We start from the raw sequence: 26,329 nt of genomic DNA, 5'->3' as shown, positions 1-26,329 counted from the left end.
GGCCCTTACTTATAAAGAGTTCAAATGTCTTTTGCAAAGTGGAGTATTTGGAAATATTAAATACATGAGTATCACTCCTTTTGTCTCAAAGAACCCCAAAGTCCCATTACTGTCTGGATGTTTAATGGGCTGACATTTTCTCCTACCATTACGCAAGGTGTTTATGGTATGCCTGGCATGCCCTTTCCTTAGAATGGTAAAAAGGTAAATGGCAACTGTTTAAAAGGTGCCTGCTCTGTACAAGGATCACCTCACTCAACATATACAAAGATCTCTGAGGCGTATAAAAGCAGCAGTCTTTCTGCGACACACACACAAACAGAGCACTAAGGAAAGGAGTACTTGTGGCACCTTAGAGACTAACCAATTTATTTGAGCATAAGCTTTCGTGAGCTACAGCATCCGATGAAGTGAACTGTAGCTCACGAAAGCTTATGCTCAAATAAATTGGTTAGTCTCTAAGGTGCCACAAGTACTCCTTTTCTTTTTGCAAATACAGACTAACATGGCTGTTAGTCTGAAACCAAACAGAGCACTATTTGTTTTCCCCAGAGTATATAGAAAATATGTATACAGTTGAAACTATAAGGGAGAATTAAGACAGAAGAACATACTATACATTGTAATACTACTGCTACATTCAGCCAGATAATGGAGGCCCCAGATATACTTGTGTGCAACACATAATGGGGCCTCTTTAAAGATAAGTACTGAGGGCCGCAGTTTTATATATCATCCAAAACTTGTTTCTGTGTCTCCTTTCACTATGCCTCCATATTCATACAGACTTTGGAGGGGAAGCGTCACTGGTTGAATCTCAAATTCATCTTGCAACTCCTTGGTTTTCTTTGTTATTTTTCATCCAAGTAATTATAACATCTAACCAGAAAAAAAAACAAACTTTGAAGGTGGTATCGTTGTATAAGTAGTCTCTTTGCTTTGTCAGAAGATTAGAGGTTTATGGTAAATTTTTAATCCTATCTAATTTAACTGTGGATGTTCTCATTATGCAGATCAACATTTTGCCTCAATAATACCTTGTGGCAATGAGTTCCACAGATTAGTTATTCATTGTATTAAAAAGCATTTAGCTTGGTGAGCCATCAAGTTCTTTGTATTAGGTTGCTTGGGTCTAAAAAAGAAATATTAGACAGCTGAGACAAAAATAATGGAAATAAATATGTGGTATTCTGTATAGATATGCATATGATATGCTCCAAGTATACAGTGCTGCTTTATACACACTGGCCCCAATGCAGCAAACAATTTAAGCACATGAATAGTCCTACTTACTTCAGAGTTAAGCATGTGCTTAAGTGCTTTGCTGGATCTGGGTCTAGGGCTCTCCCTTTAGCCGAAGAAAGCTTGAGGCTGCCCAGTCTAGAGACAATCCATACCATGTTGATCTGAGGTGGTCAGTAAATTGCAACACAATGCATCCCTGCTCCCTAGGTACTAAGTGTAATCCTCTCCAATACTGCCAGTCTTGGGTGATGGAGCTAGCCTAAGATCTACCATAGATTCAGCCATTACAGCACTGGGAAGGATCGGGAATCCCATGTTGCTACTTTGGAGAGAGATTTTATATATATGACAATTCCTTCAGTTCCAGGCAAATCCACATCCTATATGGAGACACTTCATTGTACATTTTGTCTTTCAGTGTGTCAGGTTAAAAATTCTCCAGTCAGAAGATTCTGATATCAGTCTGCTATTTAATTAACAATTAAGGTTCACACATTCATCATGCTCCTCCTGAAAACAAGACAACCGTTGCTTCTCTCTTGGGACTCGGCTAAATAGGGCCAACTGACGTCAAAGACCAACAGAATTCTTTCAGAGTATGAAATGATAATTATGCCAATCAAACTGCTTTGCCACCTATAGCCAAAATACTGCAATTAGTACAATAGTTCCAATTAGGTGTTCCTCAGAAGAGGAACACACTTATAAGCTATATAATTTGTAGGAAGTCCCCATATAACATACTGAGATGTGTCCTTCAAAGCTGTGGGAGAAAAATCCATGTGGTATTGAGATTCACAGCTTTAATTTAACAGACAAATGTTGAACTGGTTGCTTTTAGGGTTGAGCTACTCACTGTAGAGTTTCTCAGATTTCCGTTACTGAGCAGAGCTCGCTCAATACCCATATGTGACTCCTAAGTAGTACTGGAATAATTATTTTGATCTAGAACAATTGTTCTCAAGCTGTGGGTTGGGACCCCAAAGTGGGTTGTGATCCCATTTTAATGAGGTCACCAGGGCTGGCTTAAACTTGCTGGGGCCTGGGGCCAAAGCCCAAGCCCCCGCCCGGGGCTGAAGCTGAAGCCTGAGGGCTTGAGCCCTGGGTCGCAGGGTTCTGGGGAGAGCCCTGAAACCATTGGGCTTTGCCCCCGCTCCACTTGTGGCACTGGGGCTCAGGCAGGCTCAGGCTTCAGTCCCCCCTCCTGGTGTTGTGTAATAATTTTTGTTGTCAGAAGGGGGTTGTGGTGCAATGAAGTTTGAGAACCACTGATCTAGAACAATAGGTGTGGGCTACTACATCCCTTTCCGAGGCATATAAAAAGGAAATTTTGTGATTCAAGTTTTCTACTTCAGGTCTGAGTTTAAGAAGTAAAGAATGGATCGATGTTGATAAAGATGCACTCATTAAGGAGAAAATTACTAACATTTCCATCAGCTCAATACGGTATTGATCATTTCGGGAAACACTTCAAAATCATCTAAGTATGCCATGGTGCTAGAAAATATTATGGAGCTCTAAAGATGAGGGAATGAGAAATTAGAACTGTTCAAACTACATATAAAAGAACAGGGGAAGAAGGGGGGAAGGGAAAGGTGTTTTTCTATTTTTGACTAGGTGCTCAATGAGTTAACTATGGGATATGTCTGCAGGGTTAACAGCCCTCAAGATCTCTTTTCTGAATGCCACTTTGCCAGCATGTGTACATCTACATTTATGGAAAACCATAACATAGCATTTAGCAACTGCTGCAGAATTGAACATAAGACTTCATTATAACAACCTATCATTCTAACTCAACTTTGCAGTACGTATTTTGTTGTTGTTATTATTTTTAACACTGTGGCATACTTAGAGGATTGTGAAAGGCTTCTAAACTGATGCAGCTAATATATGTGACACAGCTATAAGGAAAATTTCAGATGGGGCTCACACATAAAGCATTCTTATGAGCTAAGGCTCTCCGCAACTGTAAGAATTAAGTCAATGTTGGACAAAATGGACTGAAAATCTATTTCCTGTTTTGGGCAGAAGGAAAAGGAGGATCCTTACCTCTGCTTTCTTTTTTAATTTCTTGTGCATCACTCCTAAATGAAATAGGAGCACTTCTTGCTGAAGAGGCCATAAACAGTTTTGGCAGGTTAGGGGTGATGAACTGTGTGCTGTGTGCCCCAGTAATAGTTTAGTACCTAATGCTAGAACCGCCATACATTTTGGTGCTCCTGTTTCCATCACCGTTTATTGTAATCAGAGTACCAGCAGCTCCAAACTGGGTCAGTGGAGTAATAAATATTCACCTAATGTCAGAGCATAAGGCAATTTTAAATAATTCATTCTGATAAAAAGAACTGCCTTCTGCATTGTGTATGACAGAGATATTGAGAAGTGGGAAGTAGCAGAGTTCCATCGTTTCAGGCACAGGCAAATTGGAGGATAACCAAAGTACAGGATTGCTGTGTGTGCAAGAGATGCACAGAACAAGAGACAAGGTTAAATAGATGTGGGTTGCATTTGATGTGAAAACGGCATTGAATGAGGAGAAATCCATCACTGGGTTTGAAGTGGCAGGCCACAACTTTACTTAACTTAACACAGGGGCAGGGGGATACCCACCCTGGTACCCATATTCTCACCTATCAGGAGAGTAAGTGATTCCAGTGGAAGGGGGTTACAGGGCTTCTACCATATAACTCAGGACAGACTCTCCTCAGCTTACCCTGCAGACTCCACTCGCTCATCTGAGTCAAAGCACCCACCCTCCCACAAGAGGGATGGAGGTACTAAAAGAGGGGACCTTAGCCTGTGAAGGCCACATAGTCTTCACCTATCCCAGGAATACAAGTCCCCTCAGTAAAATTCTGGGTCTTTTTCTTCCAGGGATTGTTCCCTTTAACTGCACTGGAGACTGGTAGCAAACTGCGACAAACTAACCTGCTTACTATTGTTAATTATTAAATCCTATTCCTATTTAACTTAACGCCACCAGGATGCTGCAGGGAAGGCAAAAAACTGCCCAGGCCTCTGTTAATTTAGCCTCAATGGGAAGAAATAATTCCTAGTTAACCCCAAAACAGGTGATTGGTCAGACTCGCAGCCTCCACAAAACACAGCTCCAAAGCTACCAGTACAGGTTGGGGAGGTGGGGCTGCTGGAATGGAGCAAAGAGCGGCTCCACATGATTTAGGCTAGGGTGTGTGATGGACCAATCAGCTCCTATCCTCCTCAAGCTAGCCAATGAGTGGCTAGAAACTCAGCAGGGGAGGGGCAACCCTTCATTCTCTCAGAGCGTTCTCCTCTTTCGTTCAGCTGTGTCTGTCCCAATCACTGCCAGCCCCATCAAGTTTCCCACCTCTTGAGGTGGGTGGGTGGCATTCTGAGCCACTCGGTAGAGCTGTGACCTGTAGACTATCAAAATTTCCCCTTTTGACTGTTTGCCACAGTAATGTGCAGAAGTGTGAGGGCAGCATAAGCTCAGCCACTATCTAGGACAAATCATCAACCAATAAAATCCTCCCTTGTATGTACCGAGCAGTTGATAAGAAATGGATTTCTTTTCTAAAGAGGAGGTGATAATTCCACAGTTGCTTGATCCAGAAAGAAAACCAAGAATTGGGAAAAAGAAACTACTAAAAATGATTTCTTCAGCCCTCATGAGTCTTAGTCCTTTTCTTTCCTCTCTAACAACACTAACTGCATGCACTGGCAGCTTGTCACCAGCTGCAAAAGCAGTTGGTTGCTTGAACTGAAATAAATAAAAGATGCTGGCCAACATTCATAGGAGAAGCCTTTGAATCCTAAAGTTTAAGTGCCAAATTCAGCCCTAGTACATCATGACGTATCTCCACCGACTTCAGTGGAGTGATACCTTCTTGTAACAGGATCCAATTTGGCTTTAAAACTTCTTGCTGTATTTTTCTAGTGAAATAAAAAGCCTCAAAGACTTGAGCAGACTTTAATACCAGCCACATAGTGTCTGCAGCCTGTGCTTTGCTTAGGTGGATTTGAGTATGAAGTGTCATGCTACTTTTGGATGGGTTATAAATTGAAATGCTCTTTAGTATTGATAATGAGGCAGTTCTATTTCCTTTAAATCCTTGGGCCTATTAAGATTTCAGGAACCGAGTCCTGAGCATGGGGAGCTTGCTGAAACCACTTCCATTCATTTACTTAGTGACCTTCTCCAGCTATTCGCTAGGAAAGATACATGACTTCTATAGCCTGGCTATGAGTAAATATCCATCTTCTAGTCCTGCAAGTACACTTCATTAGTGAGAGCTATTATGTTGGATCATATTAAAGAAGTTCTGTATTAAAATCACAAATGAGTTTGATTCCCCATAGTTTAAATTCCAGGGTATTACTAATTAAGAGGTCTCTTGGTTTTTGGTACTGTTTCTCTCCCTCTACGTGTGAAACTGGCAAGCTGCTAATTGTGTTAGTACATTCTAAGACAGAGACTGTTCTCAAAGCAATTCTTTGTAACAACAACTCTTCACACAGAGAGAGACTCAAAGCAATACTCTGCAACAACAGAAACAGCACCCAGAGCCCTTTTGTTGTATTCATCTCGCTTTGTTAACAATTGTGATTAAAATAGAGAGAGAGGATGTATGTGGATGGATGCTTGGTGTGGATAATAACTGATCAGGGAAGTGCCAGCCTAAGAATCCAGTGTCCATCGACTGAAGAGGGCGTAAAATGGAAATAACCAGAGGACCCCCGGAGGGCAAACTGGAATCCACCCAACAATCTCAAGAATGGGAGAACCAAAGAACAAGATAACATCTGGCAGCACGGAGCCGTCAGGAATGTGCTATCTGCTGATTGATTCAGCAACAGCATGATGAAGCAATTCTCATAGACTGGCATAGGAAGAAATTCCTATAAAAATGGACTCTAGAAAGTGAGAACTTTGGGGTCTGATTCTGCAAACCAACTTCCAGGAGCATCAGATGAGCATCTGACAAGGCCCTGCTCCCTCCTCACGTCCAGGTCACCTGGCCAGTGGCTTGGCATGAGCAACTCTGAGGCTGGTAACTATGATAACAACCTTGCAGAACCTGTGTGTGTGTGTATGAATGAATGTGTGAATAAATATGAAATTGAATGGAATGTTATAGCTATAACTGCTTACTATGATTCTTTCTGTATTCACAATAGATGTGGCATTTTGCCTTTTCCCCTTTAATAAGATCCTGCGGGTTTTTATTTTATTGGTATAACATTATTGTGTCGTCATTAGTAGCACTGTTAGTTTTTCTTTTTTGGTAACTGTCAGGAAAGAAAAGTAGTTTTAGAATATGTCCACAGATGGCTGCCATAAGTGAAGGATTTAAATGACGACACGGAAACATGAATAGACATGGCTTACTTGAATGGAAATATTATTACATATGAATTAATCTTTCATAAGCCAAAGTTAAATCTTTGTAAAGATTAATTTAAATCCATGTTTATTTTAATAATGTTTTCATTTACTCTGCAAAGAGGTACACTGTTTACTGTTCTTAGAAAAAAGGTTTTCAAAAGCAAGTTTTTTTGCATCTCTCTTTTTGGTTGATGTTTTATCAGCTCAATTATAGCAAATACTAGTGGCTTACCACTCTGATCATGTTCTTTCATTTGGAGGTCTTGCTGGGACATTCCAGCAAGGATGGTTTACAGATACTCTTAATCACTATACTTTTTTGTTACAGTTCAAATCACCTCCATGCCTGGGTATAATTTCTATTTTGTGTCAATGGGAGTTACATGTGTATACTGGAGGCAATAGTTCCCAAAAGAAATATACTTGTATGTTGTGGACTTAGACCTACAATACATCAACAGGCACTCCTATGGTGGTAATAGGGTGCTATGGTGGCGTTTCTCCTCCCCACCCCCAGGTTGTTTCCTAAAAGATACAGCACCAAATAATTTTAAAGATATTTTCTAAGAATGGCTGAAGTACAATAGTATTTGATAAATTTAGCTAATCCTCATATCCTTAACTGAATTGGGTGGAAATTTCAAAATCACCTGAGGGATGTAGAAGACCACATCCCATTTTCAAAAGCGACTTAGGCACACAGAAGACTAAAGTTTAATTGAATGGCTCCTAAGTGCCCAACTCATTTTTGAAAATTTTACACTTGATCTTTTTAAAGAAAATATCTTACTTCAGAAACAATATTACTGTCCACTTTAAAACTATCCATTAACAAATACTAGAGCTTCAATGCTTGCATATTATGCATAAATATACTTTATTTTCCATTAGTGTCTTTTCTTTAACTTTACTAATCCATGAGGTGAAAATTGCTAAATTACTACAACCCAATTCCTTTCCAATGTGTATTTTTCTCGAAGTCCAAACTTCAACTGTGAATTTTAAAAAAGTTTATCTTAATCATGCCAATGCAATAGCAGGCAAAGAGGAGACATGCTTTTCAACTCATAAAAGTGATTTTTATTTCAGAAGTAACACTATGGAGTCCAATGAAGTATAACAAACAGCATAAAATAATAATGCAGCATGAGTGACTACCCAATGAAAACTATTAGGCAATTATTCTTAAAGTGTACTAAAATGAACATCTTTGTTCCTCTACACTGAAGAAAAATATCACCTGAAACATATTTATATCCGCATAATGTAAGGATCATGTGAGTGTCTGGCATCTTCTAGGTCCTTAAGCTTTTGTCCTTGAAAATCAGTCAGTTTGACTGATGTGTTTCCAGGGTTTTTTGGTGTATGTAGGTATGCATCTATCCTAACAGATGAAGTATAAGCCAAGAAGAGGAAAACATTTTTAAGAAGGCAAAATATAGGACTATTAGGACATGGAAAGAACAGATGCACAGAAGCAAAGTGGTTTTTAATCTTGGCCTTAAACCAAAAGACTTGTGCTAAAATACTAAACAAACTGGAAATTTCACCTGCCACTTTGTTCCGGGTTCAGCTAATAGAAAAATCTTGTCCCATATAAGCTAAAGCACAGATATACAGGTGCACACACCAGTAATGTACTCAATTTTTTTCAACTAACATTGTAGATAGTGAAATGTAACCGATTTTTTTGTACTAATTTAATGTCTTGTTTGTCATTTATCAATATGCAGGCAGGCTGATTGATATCATTTATGATTTGCATGCAGCAGTGGCTAGAGGTGCCATTGTGCTAGGTGCTGTACAAACACAGCTTAAGACAATCCATGCCACAAAGAGCTTACCATCTGATACACAGGAAGGGAAACAAAAGGACAAAGAGGTAAAGCAACTTGTCTAAAGACACACAGTAGGTCAGTCACAGAGTTGGCACTAGAATCCAGGTTTCCTGAGTCTTAGTACAGGACCCTACTCACTGGACCATACTGGTTTGTTATGTGAATTTTTTGACAAATATTGCATGAACATTAGAGCTGGTCAACATTTTTTACTATTTTTTTCCTGTTTTTATCAAAATGTATGTTGACAAAATTTTTCTATATTCCAGATGAAAAATTTCATGGGGAGGAAAAGCATTTTCCTTAATAAAACCTGACTTTCACAAACTTTATTTTCAAAGTTTTTCCAGTTAGAAAACAGTAGAGATCTGTGAAAAGTAGGTTCTTAATCATTTTACCTTTTTTACCTCTCCACTCCCCCACCGCCTTTTCCAGTGGAAGAAAGGGGGAAGGGATTTTAGAAGGGAGAGAAAGGGGGAATAAAAGAACAAATAAAAAAAATCAGTTTTTGAAAAACAAAATTGAATGGACATTTTAAGATTAAATGAACATTTTTGTTTCATTTACAAAATTGTCATAGAAAACCTTAACATTTTGGTTGAAAAGTTTAGAAATGGGATTTTTCCTTTGACGTTTTCTGTGGGAAAAGTTTGGGTTTTATAACCAACTGTAATAATATTTCATGTCTTGCAAACTATTCACTAGAACTATTACTTCAGGTATTCTGCATTCAACACTTACTATTTCTGCTGTATGATCATTCATCTCTTACATCTCGTGATAGCGTGTCTGTTTCATGTTTGAATGACTGGTTTGTTTACAAGCAGAAATAGGGCTATATTAAGTCACTTCTTTTGCACTTGCACATCAACATAGTCGCACAATATTTCCTGTTTTTTTTCACTTTCTGCAAACAGAAAACTCACGGCACAGAGTTCACAGTTAAATTTTAAGAAATGCTTAATACCTTTTTGCAGCAGATGTCCAGCTCTATTCAAAATCTTTAAGAATAATGTAGCTATTAAAACAAATCCTGTGTATCTTTCTATTACCTTTTTGAATTCTCCTGTCTTATGATATTCACACAGCATCATATCAAAGAAGATTGGGATTGTGGCTTTTCGTAGCTCAATTTCTGGAATCAGAGTCATTTCCAAGATCGGTCCAACCATCCCCGGAATAAAGCAGATTTTATTCTGGCCTAGAAAAAGAATGGTGAAAGGAGTATTGGAAAAGAGAAGAAAACTACCACTTTGGTAAGAAACAATCTCAGATTTTTAGCCATTAAAATACTGTTATAACTATCTGTTTCAGTAATGGTCTCACAGTTAGTTACACATCCTTCTCAATTCTTTTTTCAGAAGCAGAAGGCATTTTGAGGGATATATTCTCATTGCAAGGTACTGGGTCATTTCCTGCTTGAAATGAGCATTCATGCCAGCTGAATGAATTCACACTTTGGCATCCTTTCAATTTTTCAGCTTTTCATATCTTACTGAATACTCTACTGTACATGCTTGCTGTAGAAAGTAATCAGGCTCTAAGACACCCCACTCCCCCGCCCCCCCCCCCCAAAAACCCCAATCAATTGGAGAGACTATTACAATAGCTATATGACATGTTCTCTTATCTAAGTTATATAGGGGGGGGAAATCAGCCTTTATTCTTAATGAATAATATCAACCATTAAAAATCCAGAACGGAAATTGTATCCTGGTAGGTATTCTAGATCATGTGCACAACTACTGAAAAGCCACCTCAAATAATCCTGTAGCACAGCAGTTACATCAGTTGTCAGAGAACCCCCAGATTGTGCTTTAGGAGACATCTGCAATTATGACAGATGATAGAACTGTTGTAGCAATTGTCATATCTGAAAAGAAACCAGGTACTAAATATTCTCCAAAAGCTGATCGTTTCACATAGAAAAAAGGATTTTCTATATGAATCTGACCACATTTGTCCATGAAATCCAGTGTCCTGCCTCTGGCAGTGTGTAATATCTGGTGCTTCCATGCAAAGAGAAGAATCCCCATCAACAAATGTGACCAACTTTACAATTCCTTTGTCTTATTTTATTTATTAAAAAAATATATAAGGTGCCCATCACTGTAGCATCTGGGCATCAGTACCACACTAGTCTGATTTGCTTCTCACATCAGTTTCATACTGGTGTGATGAGATGTGGTGCAGAAGTCTCTTTCAGGAATCACTCTAGGAGATGGAGAGAATCTAGGAAAAGAGCTTCCCCTTCCATAGTACAATGAAGATGAACACAAGGAGAACTTCTCCAAAGGGGATGCAGATCTCTGATTAGTTGCAACAGGCTACACAGATTCTGACTCCCTGACTCTGAGGTATAGATTGCATATACCTGATAAAGAAATATACTTTTTAAAAACAACTACTGGAAACTAAAGAAAATAAATTTTACTGTTACTAAACAATGGCCACCCTTTCATTGGAGCAACACTTACCACTTATAGGGTTTTATCACTTCAAAGTCTTTAAAAGACTGATCCTGAAAACACATAAGGTTCTATCAGATGTATGGCTTACCATCATGAATAGTCCCATTGCAATCAAGTGAAATGTTGATGATAGTAAGCACTACATTTGGTCGTTAACTTTTGCAGAAGCAAGTCCCTTAAGTCTCTCACCTTTTTTCGGTAGGTCTGCTATGTTTCTTTATTTTAAAGATAGGAAACTGAGACACAAAAAAGTTAAGGAACTTGCCAAAGGACACAGGATAGTTAGTGTCAGAGCCAGGATTAAAATGTTCTTTCCTTCTAGTCTCAAATTCAATCCACCTGCCTATGTTACCTTTTTGTTCCCTACTCCAGGCAGCACAGTCTAAATAAACAATTTGGTCTGTGTATGATTTACGGTATTTACATTTGTTATGAAGGTTCTTTTCTTTAAATAGAGAATAGCAGTTTGGAAATTAGATCAAATAAATCCAAGGAGAATTAATATCAAATGATGGTTATGACACAGATAACACAGCATGGTTTTGTGGTCTGAATTTTCTAAGATGCCCTTTTTTCTGGCTGCTACTATGGCATAGATTGTTAGATTTGGGGAGGGGCAGTAGAAGCAGAGAATGATCCTCGTACAGGCAGTTTAATACAGAGTGAATGGAATGACTCCAGAGATGTTCTGCAATGTTACTGGATTTAAGAAAAATAATAGCGGAGATGTTTTTGGTTCACAAAGCAAGGGTTGATTTGGGAAAAGAGATTAACTTAAAAGGCACACCTACTGCTACCAGACTCTAAAGAATGAGAATGACAACAGTGGTTTCAAAGGCTTTCTTTTTCTTTTGCTCTTACTTGGGCAGATTCTTTTTTTTTTTTAAACGATTGTTTTGAAAGCTAAACAATCAATACGCTAAAATAGTAAGACTTAACCAGACCTGCCTGAATAATATTTGTTGTATTAAAATCTCTGTCTAAAAGCAAAGAAATGCTCTAGTCTTCAATTAAGAATTTGCAGGGTTTAAAAAGACATTACCACAGAGTACCTGATCATTAGGACGAGTGTGTTTGATGCAAGGTATTGAGAACAAACATTCAAAATGCACAGGCAAGCACGGACATCTGCATCCAGTTGGGCAACCGCACAGTTAAATATAGATATCAAAGAAATCTCATTGCTCTTCATGAAAGAGACTCAAACAAGCCTTTTAGCCGAAAAGAATGTTTTCCATGTCTTTATGCAACTAACACAGCCCCTTTCAGTACATATTTGAAAAGTCTAATTGATTTCATAATACAGGGTGTTATAACAGCCTCAGCAACTGTCTGCTTTAGTTTTTGCTTTCTGATGCTCAGATAGCTCCTGCTTCTACATACTCTCTCCCTTCTGGTGTCTATCCTAACTTTGGTGATGGAGATATAGACCTAAGAAGATCTGGACACACTGTAAGGGGAAAATTTCATGCCCCTCAAATAAGATGTATTGGTGCACAAATTCAGGGAAAAAGACACACTACAACAATGTTTTGATGTAAGGAATCCTTGTCACAATGAAGTCTTGGGTAGAAAGGTGAATACATTACAGAATCTTGTACCTATCAATACAATGTGATACTACATGTGCGAAGGAAACAGACACTGCATTTTCCACAGTAATCCTACATGTTAAAGGGGGGAAAAAAATGATGGGATAGGCAGTACTCATGTTTGATACTCAACAGAAGTCCGTCATTGCTTAGTGTAGAGCAAACAGCTGAAAATGGCTCATTTGTAGATAATTAAATTTGCCTAGAATACCCTTAGACCAACAAAATGGCAGGAAAGCTAATTATGCAGCAGCCTTTAATGATACCCTATATTTTCTACTTGTTGATGACTTGTTGATTTTTTGTTTGGAACAAATTATCTTCCTCCCCAATCCATTTAGACTTTTAGATCTCCCCTTACATAAAAGAAAGTGACTCCTGGGGCTGTAACAGAAGCTATGATTGTTTGATAGGTTGGAGTTGCTACATGTTCAGTAACCAAAAAGGACATTTGTCATTTCTGAACTCTACCTCTAAGATGCACAAACATAATGTGAGCTGACATCTTTCATACTGTAGCTTTATGCTCTCTTTTCAGAGGCCACCATGATTTTAAAGTAACCAGACATATTTTCCTCTCCATTTCCTTAATATGGGACCCTACATTCAATTTTCACTGGTTAGTACACAGAAAAGGAAGGGGTACCATTTGGGAAACAAAGGAACGTGATTTAAGATTGGGTTCTACATCACAATGCTTTTCTCTTTCATGTAATCATTTAGAGGAGTATGAAAAAGGTAGCTATACATACAGTACAAAATATTTAGGGTCTGCTCACATTCAAGTAATTAGAACAACTGGATCGGACAATAGGATAACTTCAACAGAAGCAAGACTGGGCCCTTAGGCTGAGATTTTCAAAGCTGCCTGATGTATTTGGCCATCCAAATCATATTAATTTTAATGGGAAATCAGCGTCCAAATCCACTAGATGCCTTTTAATCAGCCTTAGTCTCTATGGCTGGTGTACATATAAATGAAGTGTAAGCACATTCCATTATCACTGCCACCAGCAAAATAACTTCATCTGCACGGTGTCTATTATACATCTGAAAACTCACAAGCTTCTCTCTTAAAATTTAAGCAAGGATTCTCAGAAGATTTCAGCAATATTGTCTAAAATCCACACCAGAATTAGTTACCTTTTCCCCTGCTGTGGTTTTGTATTCAAACTGGATCTAGGATTCCAGACAGTCTGAAGGTTAGGGGCTGTTCGGAACCACATGTTAGTTTTGGGCCCATCACTATTATTACACCCTGCATACAGCCACTTAATGTTACTTCTGCCACTGCTCTTTTGTGAGTCCCAAACTGAAATGACGACGACGACGACGATCTTATCCTCCTTAAATTATTCTCACCCTGCTTTTAGGGATGTGAGTAGAAGACTATATATGCGATCGATACTTGTGACTATATGGTGATACAGAGACCTGGAAAAGTCTAGAATTTATTTCTGCTAATCACCCAGAAGACTAGATGTCGGTCTTGCTACCTGTAAGGGTCAAACCCTCTGTCCTCTTACAAAGTCCATCATAGATTTTAAGGTCAGAAGGGATAGTTAGATCATCTAGTCTGGCCTCCTGCATAACATGTTCCATCCAGTTAACCCTGTATTGAGTCCAGTCATCTGCATTTCACTAAAGCATATCTTCCAGAAAGGCATCTTGGTCTGAAGACATCAAGAGATGGAGAATCCATTACATCTCTCGATAGTTTGTTGCAATGGTTAATCATGCGCATTGTTAAAAATGTGTGCCTTATTTCTAATTTGGTATTACTTTCAGCCATTGATTTTTCTTATGCCTTTCTCCACTAGATTAGAGAGACTTTAAATATCCCATATTTTCTCCCTTTATACTTGTACACCATAATCAAATCACCTCATTATCTTCTTTTTGATAAGTTAAACAGCCTAAGTTCTTCAAGTCTCTCACTGTAAGGCTTTTTTCTAGTCATTGAAACACATTTTGGTCCACTCCCACCTCATTCCAAAATCCTGGATTGTCTTCAGGGGAGGAATAAACAACCTCTCTCATCTAGACCTACAAAGCAGGTAGCCATTCCCTGTTAACTGCTGAAGTTATCTGACACTTGCCAAAGAGAACGCCTATCCTCAACTGAAGGGCAAATACAACAGGATAATTGTGATCTTAAAAAGGCAGTCACTTCACCAAGGAAAACCAATAAATATGGCTTCTGCTGATTCATCTGAATATCTGGGGCTAGGCTGAATAAACTAGGGGCCTGGCAGGAATGCAATGAGTCTTATATAATTTGTCCAACCACATCTTGAAACTTTTAGCCAGAAGTATACAATTAAGAGGTATCTTGAAATTTTCACAGCTATCCAAGGGAGGAGAAATTCCATGGACTCAAAAATAAGCACATTTTTTAGGTTTATTTCATGGAAATATTTTGTGGAGCTCTGTAAGAGATGGGTATGTTTAAAATATAAATATTATATTTATCGTCCACTGGCTAGATTTGTGAGCGTTGGTATATGTTTATATGTTTGTAATAGCTAGTTTAAATTTAGTGGTGTGTCTGGTGTCTGTTACCTCCACTTTAATTATGCTACTGCCCTAATCCCAGGTTATTTCCATTCTGAACATATGTTTATTTTGCTGAAATGAAATGCATTTTTTCCATTGGCACTTAGTCATAATTCAGTGACATTGTATTATAGTGAAACTCTAATAGAGGAAAATGCTACATTGAACAGACGTGGTTTGGTTTTATCAACCTTAAAAAAATAAAAAATTATCAGATCTGTCTAGGGATTTGTGAACAAAGTTCAACTAGCAGAGAAATCTTACTCATGTGTCAATGTCCTCTAAAATATTAAAATCACTGGATAAGCTTTTGGATAATTCCTTGGGCTGCCAAAGGAAGAACATCTTACAGTCTGAAAATCAGATCTATTTAAAATTCCTGAATCATGTCACAGACTCTTTCCAAGAAGAAGGGCGGGGGGGGGGGGGGGGGGGGGGGAGGGGGCACTATAGGTACAGATGTGCTTGAGACTGCATATTACTCACCAAGTTTGTACCACATGTCACGGATAGCAAAGCCAATTAAACGTCTCATATCCCCATATCTAGAAGAGAAAAGGGAAAAACCACTGGTTTTATTGACATTTTATCATGAAAGTAAAGAAAATATCATCTAAGATATTGAAATTATACTTACTTATTCAGGATCTTATTGTACTTTGCATGGGAGAAATGTTCTAGTTGCAGAGAATCCTGGGTAATAAAAGCCACTGCCAGGTGAAAATAGTTGTTCCACAGCTGTAAATTGAATATTAGGAAGTTATAATGGTTTTGAACTAACATGAGAAGTAATATTAAAAACATGTGTAAACCTTGATGAAATAAACCTTGATTGATTAAGGAAAATGATGAAAGCAGCACGAGGTTTTAATATTATGCAGAGTTGTCTGTCATTACTACTACACAATTAGCATAAAGGCAAGAGAGATGGGGTTTTATAACCACTGGTCTGCATTTGCTCTTAACAGAATTTGAATAAATAGTGCTAATGGAGATTCATGTGGGGATCATTAGGTAATAACAATACACCACAAACCACAGCAGGGTTGGTTAAAATACAGTACATCCCACTACTCACCAGATCCTGAGGCATCCAATGCATTTATGCCATATTTGATTGTCTCCTTAACAAAGGCCTGGCCTCTTTGTGCCATACTCTAACTGCAGTTTTTGTGCAAAACTCCCATTTATTCCGAAGGGAATTCTGCACATGAAACAAGGGCAAAATATGGTCCTGTGTACCTCCCATTAATGATGAGTCATGCACACGCACTGAGAGGAGACTAACCCCTATATTTTAAGTGTGCAATCCTTCCTTATTGCTAATAGCAGATTGGTTTGTTCTCTTGCTAACCAAAATGAAATACTGGGAAATTCTGCCACGTGCTTTAATGATAAAGGATTATATATTGCAGCGGTATGAGAGTTTTCCCACTGGAAGAATGGCCAGCCCAGGAGAAGCTAAAGCAAATGCTAATTTAAAAGGCTTGTAAATAGTAAGAAATGCTTCTAATTGGTTTCTTTTTTAAAAAAAGTTGTTTAATTATATCTAAATGGCTTAAGATGATGATTAGTATATGCTATAGCTGAAAGGAGACAGTAAATGCATTCAGCACTTATTTAGAAGTATTAAACAAAATGCATGTGACTGTTACAAACTATTCCCTACCAGTTAGATAGAGAGAAACTCACCGTGGTGCGAAGGGCCTGAACAAAACCCTACATACCGTGTAAGCATTAAAAGCATAGTGGGTTTCACCCTTTGAGATCTGAAGAGCTCTTTGTGCACAACCTAAAATTATTTGGAACAGATACCAACATCCAGCAAAATATATATGAGTAAAATGGGAACATTTCCTGTAGTAAACAAAATCTTCAAATCCTTTTTCTACAGTGTCAAAAAGCTGCTGCATTAAGATTAATATATTCCTTTCTTAGTGCCCCACAGCTTCTCTACAGTTTTCCTTTCCAGATTTTGCTTATTAAAAAAACCTTATGGAAGGACTCTACAGTAATGGTTTTGTTCCTGTCCTGTTTTAACTATCTACAATCCATAAATCATATTCATCCTTGGTGTAACTCCACAGAATTCAGTCAAATTACACCAGGGTTTCATTTGGCTTGGATCACATTATACAATTCAATGATGTCCTAAACTGATCCTGACAAATCAGAATCTTATTGGAACCTACATTTGGATATTATCACAACACAGGACAGCATCTTGTCTGTTACCAGTATTTAAATCACACCTCAATCTAATTTTTGACAGTATATAGCAATGCAGAATACTTGAAGACATTTCCCCCCAAGATAAATATTATTCGGGTTCAATAACTCCAGTTTTTGCCTTATTAAAAATATTTGACTGATTAATTTGAACCATTTTGTTGCTTTTGAAAACTTTGGGGTTCTATATCTATTGATGAATGTTAAACATACCATAAACAGGTAAATTCCATTGGTGAAAGTGGGAATTTCTCATACGAAATCCTGCCCACCAATAGGTCTGGAGATGCATGATCTCTAATGCCAGGACTGACACTGAGCCCCTACGATAAGTTCCTAATGTCTCTCCCTCAATTTCTCTACTTGTAAAATGCAATCCCATCCTCCCCTGAAGTGATTCACTGTGTAGGAAACACAGTATTTTGCACTTCTAGAGTATATGCTAGTCAAGGACCTTTAAGCTCTGAATCACTGAATTAAGCCCCATAACACTGTGCAAGGTATAGCATTGTCCCCATATTATCGATGGGGAAATGCAGGCAAGGAGAAGTCAAACACCCCACTGGTAAAGAAGAGAACCCACACTGCATGACTTCCAGTGCTGTGTTCCATGATTCCTCAGAACTTCTCTAACCTAGAAATACAACTGCATGGGTAAAAAAACTAAATGGACTTACTGGAGAGCAAGTTCACATAGCATATTTATGTAGAACACAGAGGCATTCACAGAATTTATACCCACACTTGAATGAATGAATATATATATATATACACATCAATTGCCAAGTTGGAAACTGGAGGGTACCACAACAGGCTTCCAACAATCTCATGAGGAGTAGAAAATCTGGCTGGTTTTGACTTCTCTGATTCTATCAGGCTAGCCAGCAAGAGAAAGCACAGCAGCAAGGTGTTACGGTGCTCCTCTTTTTCTGCAAACTTTTGAAACTGATGAATGCCTCACACATTCTCTAATGCCTACCTACACTGTTCACACATTTTCCCTTGTAGCTACATAATTACTTGCTTAGACTCACTGACCAACAGTGCGATTTTTTTGACATTACATTGGGAATGGCAAATTGATTTATGTTGACTGATTTATGATTTTCACTTATAAGTGAAAGAAAGGTTAAATATGATGGCAGATGTCCAGCGTATTTTAAATTGGATAGAAAAGGGTCTGGTTAGCTTTTTACTGCATGAAAAATAGCATTTGGATTGAAAACTTGATTACCAAGTTTCTGACTAATGTAGTCAAAAATAAACATTAACTCTGAACATCAAAGTTTAGAACAGAAATAATTATAGGTGTTCAATCTACTACACCATTTCACATGGACATTTTTAGTTGTCTTTGCTCCTTCGTGCATTATGGATTGAGCAGAGGACAGTGGCACCTGAATCAATATGTAACAAATTTCAAATGTGTATTGGGCTCTTGAACACATTTTGTAGAGAAATGGGCCATATCTTTTAAAATAAAATGTTTCATGTAATCATGAGCCATAACAACAGAAGAGGTCCTGATGTCACAGAAAACAGAAAAGGATCACATTAAATAATCATTCTATGATTATGATCGATTTTAGGGAGTGGTTTTGGTTTAATTCACAATACATTTTTAGCTCCTAATAATTTTGTCCATGTTCACATATATTTGTCTTTATACCCGTTACAGTTGAATAATTTACAATTAATATTTTATTCTTTGATTTTAGCCATAAGCAATATTGTGAATGCCAGGATTTTTTTTTAAATATTTTTTCAATTTTTTTTACTCTATGGATTTATCACAAATATTGATGTTCAAGCAGCATTGCTTAGCTGTTTTTGGTAAGATATATTATATAGTATTTCCATTTTCTGATTGGATGAGCATGCAAGAACTTTCATTGTGAATGTCAATGAGAGCAAATTTAAAATTCAGTTTATGCAAAAACTGAACCTCTAACTTGGAGATTACTGGGACAAATATTCACACAAAGAATATGCCAATCAATTGTCAGACTCCTGATAGAAACCAAATGCAAAAGGGGTGCACAAACATGGCCCCAATAACTTAATGTAAAGAGTTGAATCAATATTCACAGAAATAATTTACATTTTTCACCACCTCTTGTACATGTTGCACTAGAAAAATACAAGTGGCTAACAGAGGTATAAGCATAGAAATGGGGCTTAATAAATATGAGCGAAAAGTTCAAACCTACAGACAGTGCAACAGGTTAGAAGTGACAAGCGAAAGGGACAAAATGATCTAATGGGATTTCTGATTTTGAACTGAAAAGCAGGAAAGCACAAATTGCAGAAAGCTTTAATTAATTGTGTGTGAACACAGTGCTCATAAGAAGTTCCAGGTTGCACTCTTGAAACTCACGTCCACTATATTTTCACTGAACAGATAAAGGATGGACAGTAGCAGCAATAGCTTCCCACTTGCTGCCTTGCCAAATGGCCTCAATCCTGACTTAGGGGGCCTGACTCTTTGGCACGTTCAATCCTTAGTCTCTCCCCTGAGACTTTCAACCTCTGTGCACTTAAAGCAGCTGTTTTTCACCCAGACATCCCAAAGTGTGTTACAAAAGGCTAGTAAACATGATAACCTTTATTTATTTATTTATTTTTGAACATGAGGTAATGAAGCCAGAAAGCTCATGACTTTTGCTCAGGGTCTCACAGTTGGTAAATGGTAAGAGTTGGCTTGGAAAGAGAACCCAGGTATTTTTATTTTTGGTCTCACATCAAGTTCTCTAAACTACAGCTGCTTGTTTGCGCCAAGTAGAGTGGTGATTTGGTGATAAGCACATTTGTCCACTGGGAAAGAGACCAAACCGAGTTAGCTGCAATAGGCACTATTACTTCATCTGCTCGCTAGGATGCTGCTACCATCTTTATGCCAATGAGTCACAAATCGTTATTTCCACGCTTGTCGTGTCTCAGCTCAATCTCTGAATCCTCATCCATAAAGTCTCATCTTCAATTTAAATGTAGCAATGCCAAAAATGAACACCTTCGATGTCCTCTCAGACATCCCTCTCTCCTATCCTGGACACTGTTGACACCACTACCATCCATTTCTTCAAGCAGGCACAACATCTGAGCTTCATGTTTGACCCCTTCCTCTCCTTTGCCTCACCCATTCAGCCAGTATCCAAATTCTTCTTCCTCTACAACATGTTCAAAATCAAACCTTTTGTTATTATTCACACAGCTTTTGTTGTTGTTGAGCTCTTACCACCTGCCATCCTCAATAGTGCAACTTCCTCCTCTCCAATGTCTTTGATATACACAGCACCCCCTACATCCATTCAACAGCAGATGCTAAAATAATCTTTCCAGCCTGGTATCCTCCTCCATTTTTGAATTCCTCCACTGGCTCCTGCTTTCTACCATATCACATTCAAGATTGTTGTCCTCTTCTTCCAGGCCCTTCAGAGTTCTGTTCTCCCTGTTTATCCACTTGTCTCCTATTACATTACTTGGCTGCCCCTCCACTCTGCCAGGAATGCCATTCTTGAGCTCATGCTAGCTTAAATATTTCATGGAACAGAAGGCCATAACATGAAGTGAAAGATTATGCTCCATTGCCAATCCTCACAGATTTGTCACTTACAAAGTGACTGTATAAATATCATTAAATTGAATATTGTACTTAGTACCTCATAAAAATAACCTACAACTGTTTGTCTTGATTAATTTAATTTCTTAAAATACTATCTAGAGACTCATTTCTCTTGTGATACCTGAGTGGGTTTTCATCCTTGGTGCCCCCCGCCCCTGCCAAAGCTACGGATGGGGGAAAGTCATGTTGGTTTTGTTTTGATGTCTCTACTGACTGCGTAAGTCATACAAATGCCATACCTACTTTATGTAAGTATCAGAGTAGCAGCCGTGTTTGTCTGTATTCGCAAAAAGAAAAGGAGTACCTGTGGCACCTTAGAGACTAACAAATTTATTTGAGCATAAGCTGTAGCTCACAAAAGCTTATGCTCAAATAAATTTGTTAGTCTCTAAAGTGTCACAAGTACTCCTTTTCTTTTTATGTAAGTAGTTCACCATGATCAATCATGTAAACAATGAATCTTGATACTTTGTTTATATCCACAGGCCAATATCATTGCCATTCACTGGTTATACTCTATGCCTTGCTTGACAAAAGATATGGATATAATTAATTTAATTCCATTAAATTAGACTGTGTAAAACTCCATGACATTCATTTCAAGTTAATACCTGAGCCACAGCAATGAATTAATACAAACAATATTTGATGGCCATAATATATTTAAAATATGGTAATATTATTGATAAAGTCATTGTGTACAATATTATAAACAGTAATATCTGTTTGCAAACAAGCTAACAATGTAATTAATGTTGGCTTGTAAAGATGTAGTTTCAGTTGCTTCTCAAAATATTTTTCTGATATCTTTGAGCAGATTTTTATAATCTCTAAAGTAATTTCACCAACCTACATTACACTAACGTTATTACCTGTCCTAGAACAGCAAAAACATATAGGAGGAGTTTTAATGATGACAATATTCTCTGCATTCTTAAATTGTTGATTATGCATACACGGGCTAAGACACCAGAGTATGGTTAGAAAGGGGATAGATAGTGCGGAAGGGTAACCAAATTGCAATACAAATCAGCCGTAGGACATGCATACATATACACCTAATTACCCATCCTGATTCATTTTGGTTATAACATGCATCCAATCAGCATTTTATCATACGACCCTGAGTACTTCATTTCATGTAATAGAAATTCTAGCTTTATAAATAATATGCCTTCTGTTATTAGTTAAGCAAAGTTTAAATAGGCAGAGACAAAGAAACTCACTTTGCCTTCCAGTCATAACTCATTCAGAAAGTCTAGAGGTTAGAAGTTAATCTTTTTGGGGCTCAATCCTATGACTTGTTGAGTACTTCCAAGTTTCACTGAAGTCACTGATAGTAGACAGAACTCAGCATCTTTTCAAAGGAAACAATTAGCAAAACCTTGCAGGATTTCGATCAAGTTATTTTCTTTGCTTTTCTGAATCTGTGCAGATAGTACTTAAGCCAAAATGTTTCATGGTTAATGAAAACAGAAGGTTATTAAAGAAGCGTAGCACATATTGTAGGTCAACAACAGTTTGGTTAATTTTTAAGCCTTCAAAGATTCAATGAAGTAGACCTCTTCCAGTCCTTTGCATTGCTGTCTGCTTCATGTCTAATGATGCCATTAACATCAACACAATTTGCAAAATTGCAATGCAAATGCAAAAATACTACAACAGCAGGCTGAAGGGCACATAAGAAGCAGCAAGCACAGGACTGGGAAAGTTATGATGTCCCTCATGAAAAATCCTAATATAATACTGTTTCTCTAGATTTTTTTAACCATCCCAAAGTTTTAATAGTTGTAGATGTGCAATACAATTAAATAAAAGCTACGCAATATTCTTTCCTTTAAAAGGGTATTGCAATTTCTTAGAACTTTATTACATTTCTATATAATGCCATTGGTGTCCTACATATATAGCTTTATAAGACTTTTCCACATGAGGTGAAAGTGGTACACAAATATATGTCCATCCGTATGGCCTTAGGAATGATAAGGGACATGTGAGTCCCATATATAAATATTAATTTCCAGAGTAATGTAGAACAACAAACTGAGACTACTTCCTTCCACTCTGGCCACAGAAGACTCACAAAGGAGGACTGGCAATGCAGCGATACTGGTCTATGACCAGGTCCTACAGAAATACAAATACTACTAAATGATAACAACAGCATACCACATGCAGTTAGAGAGACTCACTACAGTACATAAACACCCTGGTTACTAAGTATATCTATAATATGTTGAGGGTTATTTTAGCAGAATCTTTAAGATAGACATTTATCTTAAGCTGTGCCATTGTGCTATGCTGATGCTAAAACATGAGGTTCAGCGAGTTAGTTCCAAGAGTTAGTAATACTCAGCTTCCAAGAATTAATAACTAAGCCACTGAATGCATCTGATGAAGTGAGCTGTAGCTCACGAAAGCTTATGCTCAAATAAATTGGTTAGTCTCTAAGGTGCCACAAGTACTCCTTTTCCTTTTGCGGATACAGACTAACATGGCTGCTACTCTGAAACCTGTGAATAGTAAATGAGAGAAAGACAGAAAAACATGCAGTATTTATCTCCCTTGAAGTGAGAACCTATTCTGGCATTACGGGGTGGCGGCTGGGTGCATATTTTCTAACAAAATCCTGTAGTAGGGTTATAGCTAGTGAGCACAGAATTACTAATAGTATACACATGTCACTTCCTTCCCAAAGTCCTATAAGAAGGGCTGTTAAGTGGCAAAACAGGAGTCAACAGGGATGAACCCTGCATGACAGTTTTGTAGGTAATGCTTTTCTTTATATTTCACTACAAATAACACAACAAAACGGTTTCTATTAGCACCATCTCTCCTGTCCCTAAAATGTCAGAAGCTGTCACCCTTGGTCAGAAAGACTACAGAAAGAATGCTGCAAATATAAAGTCATTTCAAGAAATGAAGTGGCATTGGGGTGGTGTGGAAGTTGACTGCATTATAATGTTGATGTGTTCAGTCACTGAATAGAAGTAATGACTACATATAACAGGGCTCCTCCCAGACCTTGAGGTGATGGAGCCATGCATTGACAGTGACATCAAATCCAGACAGAGACAGTGCTCCTATCCCAAGATAATGTCTGACTGCTGACATAAGTGACTAGCAGGAGAAAAAAGCAAATGTCAATTTCTAAATGCCCATTGTTTATAAAAGTAAAATGTAACAGTGCACTACCAGGGGATACATAAAAATAAATAGAAATAAAAGGGAAGATGATAGAAGTTAAAACTCCTGTATTCATTTTTCTCTTCATATTAACACTTAGTTGGAAAACCAAACACTGTGTTCTTCTAAAAAACGAAGAAAGAAAAAAAGTAAATGACTTCTGAGACTGAAAGGAGCAGGTCCTAAATAAAATAAAATAACTCTCTCTCCTAGATCTTGAGACATATAGAAAGATGAGATAGTAAAACTGAGGATTATTATTAAGACATATTTTGTTAACTGTGTAGTGCTGTAAAAATATTTTGTCATGAATTACTGAAATGGTGATTTACATTTAAATGTATTTAACATGTTTCTGCTTCTTTTCTACAAAAAACATTTTACCATATCTTTTCATGTATGTTATCATGGGTGTATGTTTCTCATTCCTAAAATTCTATTACCATCAAACATTTGCTTGTCTTAGAAATCTTTGCTCATAGCACTAACAGCTGAGCAGTTATAAATTAGCTGTAACATTCTTTAGAGTAAAATAAAGGCAGTTTTGAACACACAAATATTTGCTGTGCTAAATATATTTAGACTGCCTGTTGGTGGATACAACAACGTAAGTGACCATTCCATCGGAGAAAATTCAATCAATTTTGAGTTTGATCAAAGAAGATTGTACAGTTACCATACAACTTTACAACGGCCTTTGAAATTGTTTGGAAGCTAAACCTGAAATACTAAAAGGTCCCCGAACTGTCCAAAATTAGGCAGTTTGGGACTGTCAGATTTACTGTAAATATAGCAAAATATTTTAGAGATATCCATAGATACTTATATTGCAGAAATACAGAACAATGTATCAAATCCTGTTCTCGGCTAGTGGTTCTCAACCCGCAGCCCAATCAGCACACAGCTGGCAGCACATGTGACATCCTTAGGGTCATACAGGTAGTATATATAATGTGTGGATGCAGCCCACATAATACATGAAGAGCTGCATATGCAGCCCACAATGGTAAATAGGTTGAGAACCACTGGTCCAACCTAAAACACTAGGTTGGGTGTGCAACTGCAGATTATGTGCTCTGAAGTTGCTATTTCAGATTTAAGGCTGGTGGAACGCAAGACACTGTCAAGTGCTCACCTCATTTACTACTTACCCCTCTTCTACAGTCATGTTGCATGTAAATGCACAAGGATCCTCTACAGAGCTGGACTGAACAGCAACTGCCCTAACTCCCAAATCCCTCTACCACCATGCAGAGGAACTGTATTGGTTCTGCTGCATTTTGGAATCTCTGCTGCTATGGATGGGATTTGCCCCTTTCTGAACACACTAAGCAATGAGTTTCTATCCACTAAATCTCAAATGGACAAAATCTTACAAAATTAACTCTTGATACCCAGCAGCAAAATACAGTGTGTTGAACACATCTGAGATGACTTGCCATGGCAAATTATTATTCTTTATTAAATAAATGAGTTTGCAGGACCCTCAAGCCTTAATAGTCAGAATGAAGAAGAATTTGTTTTAAAAATGAGATTTAAGCATCTTATTGAAACAAACTGTACAATTTTACCTCAGGAAAGGGAGATCATTTTAAAAGCATCAAGAAAGAGGGAAAATCTTCCCTTAATAAAGTGGTGTTTGGCAGCTCAGCTGGTGTTCATATATCACAGTGATGGCTACATTAGAAATACCTAGTTGATGAGATAGTTCTGAGTCTGTTTTCTATTAATGAAACCCTTATGAACGTGAAGGAGTTCTTAAGCTGTATCCTCTTAGACCTGCAGGGAAATGACAGTTTCCATGGCACTTATCTCAAGGGTACAAATTTGTCCCGGTGTCTTTAGTCATTTCTCCTCCCCTCCACTGTTGTGCAGTGCCCTTGTGCCAACTGTGTGCCACTTTCCCCTCCGAGAGCTGTCTTCATGTCAGTGGTACTGTGCTATTGTGGTGCTGTGAACCACTTTTGAGATCCTCCAGTATGAAAGATACTATTTTAAACCCAAGATACCGATTCAACCCATTTTTACCTTTACCAGTTCAGAAGAGGAAAAGATTTTAGAATAATCAAAATATTTTTAAATACAACTATATCAGGATAGCAAACCAAAATAAAGTTTCACTGTCATTTATTTTAAGAAGTGAAAGAAAGACAGCACTGGTTATAGCAAAATGAGGGCAAATGTATGAATCCCCCTACTTAGAACTGCCAATAAGACCGTTA

General features: G+C 37.8%; 1 protein-coding gene across 3 annotated transcripts in view; it reads right to left on the bottom strand.

Moving 5' to 3' along the window:
* Positions 1–26,329, bottom strand: part of DOCK2 (dedicator of cytokinesis 2) — a 495,629-nt gene that overhangs the window by 61,674 nt on the left and 407,626 nt on the right. For all 3 annotated transcript variants that reach the window (XM_037906215.2, XM_043520976.1, XM_043520978.1), the window contains 3 exons: positions 15,708–15,808; positions 15,557–15,615; positions 9,504–9,652 (listed from right to left, as the gene is read on the bottom strand). In XM_037906215.2, coding sequence (XP_037762143.1) covers positions 9,504–9,652; positions 15,557–15,615; positions 15,708–15,808 — 309 coding nt within the window. The remainder of the gene's footprint in view (positions 1–9,503; positions 9,653–15,556; positions 15,616–15,707; positions 15,809–26,329) is intronic.

This window comes from Chelonia mydas, chromosome 8, assembly GCF_015237465.2.
Source record: "Chelonia mydas isolate rCheMyd1 chromosome 8, rCheMyd1.pri.v2, whole genome shotgun sequence".
NCBI lineage: Eukaryota > Metazoa > Chordata > Testudines > Cheloniidae > Chelonia > Chelonia mydas.
This window is presented reverse-complemented; position numbering and strand designations above follow the sequence as displayed.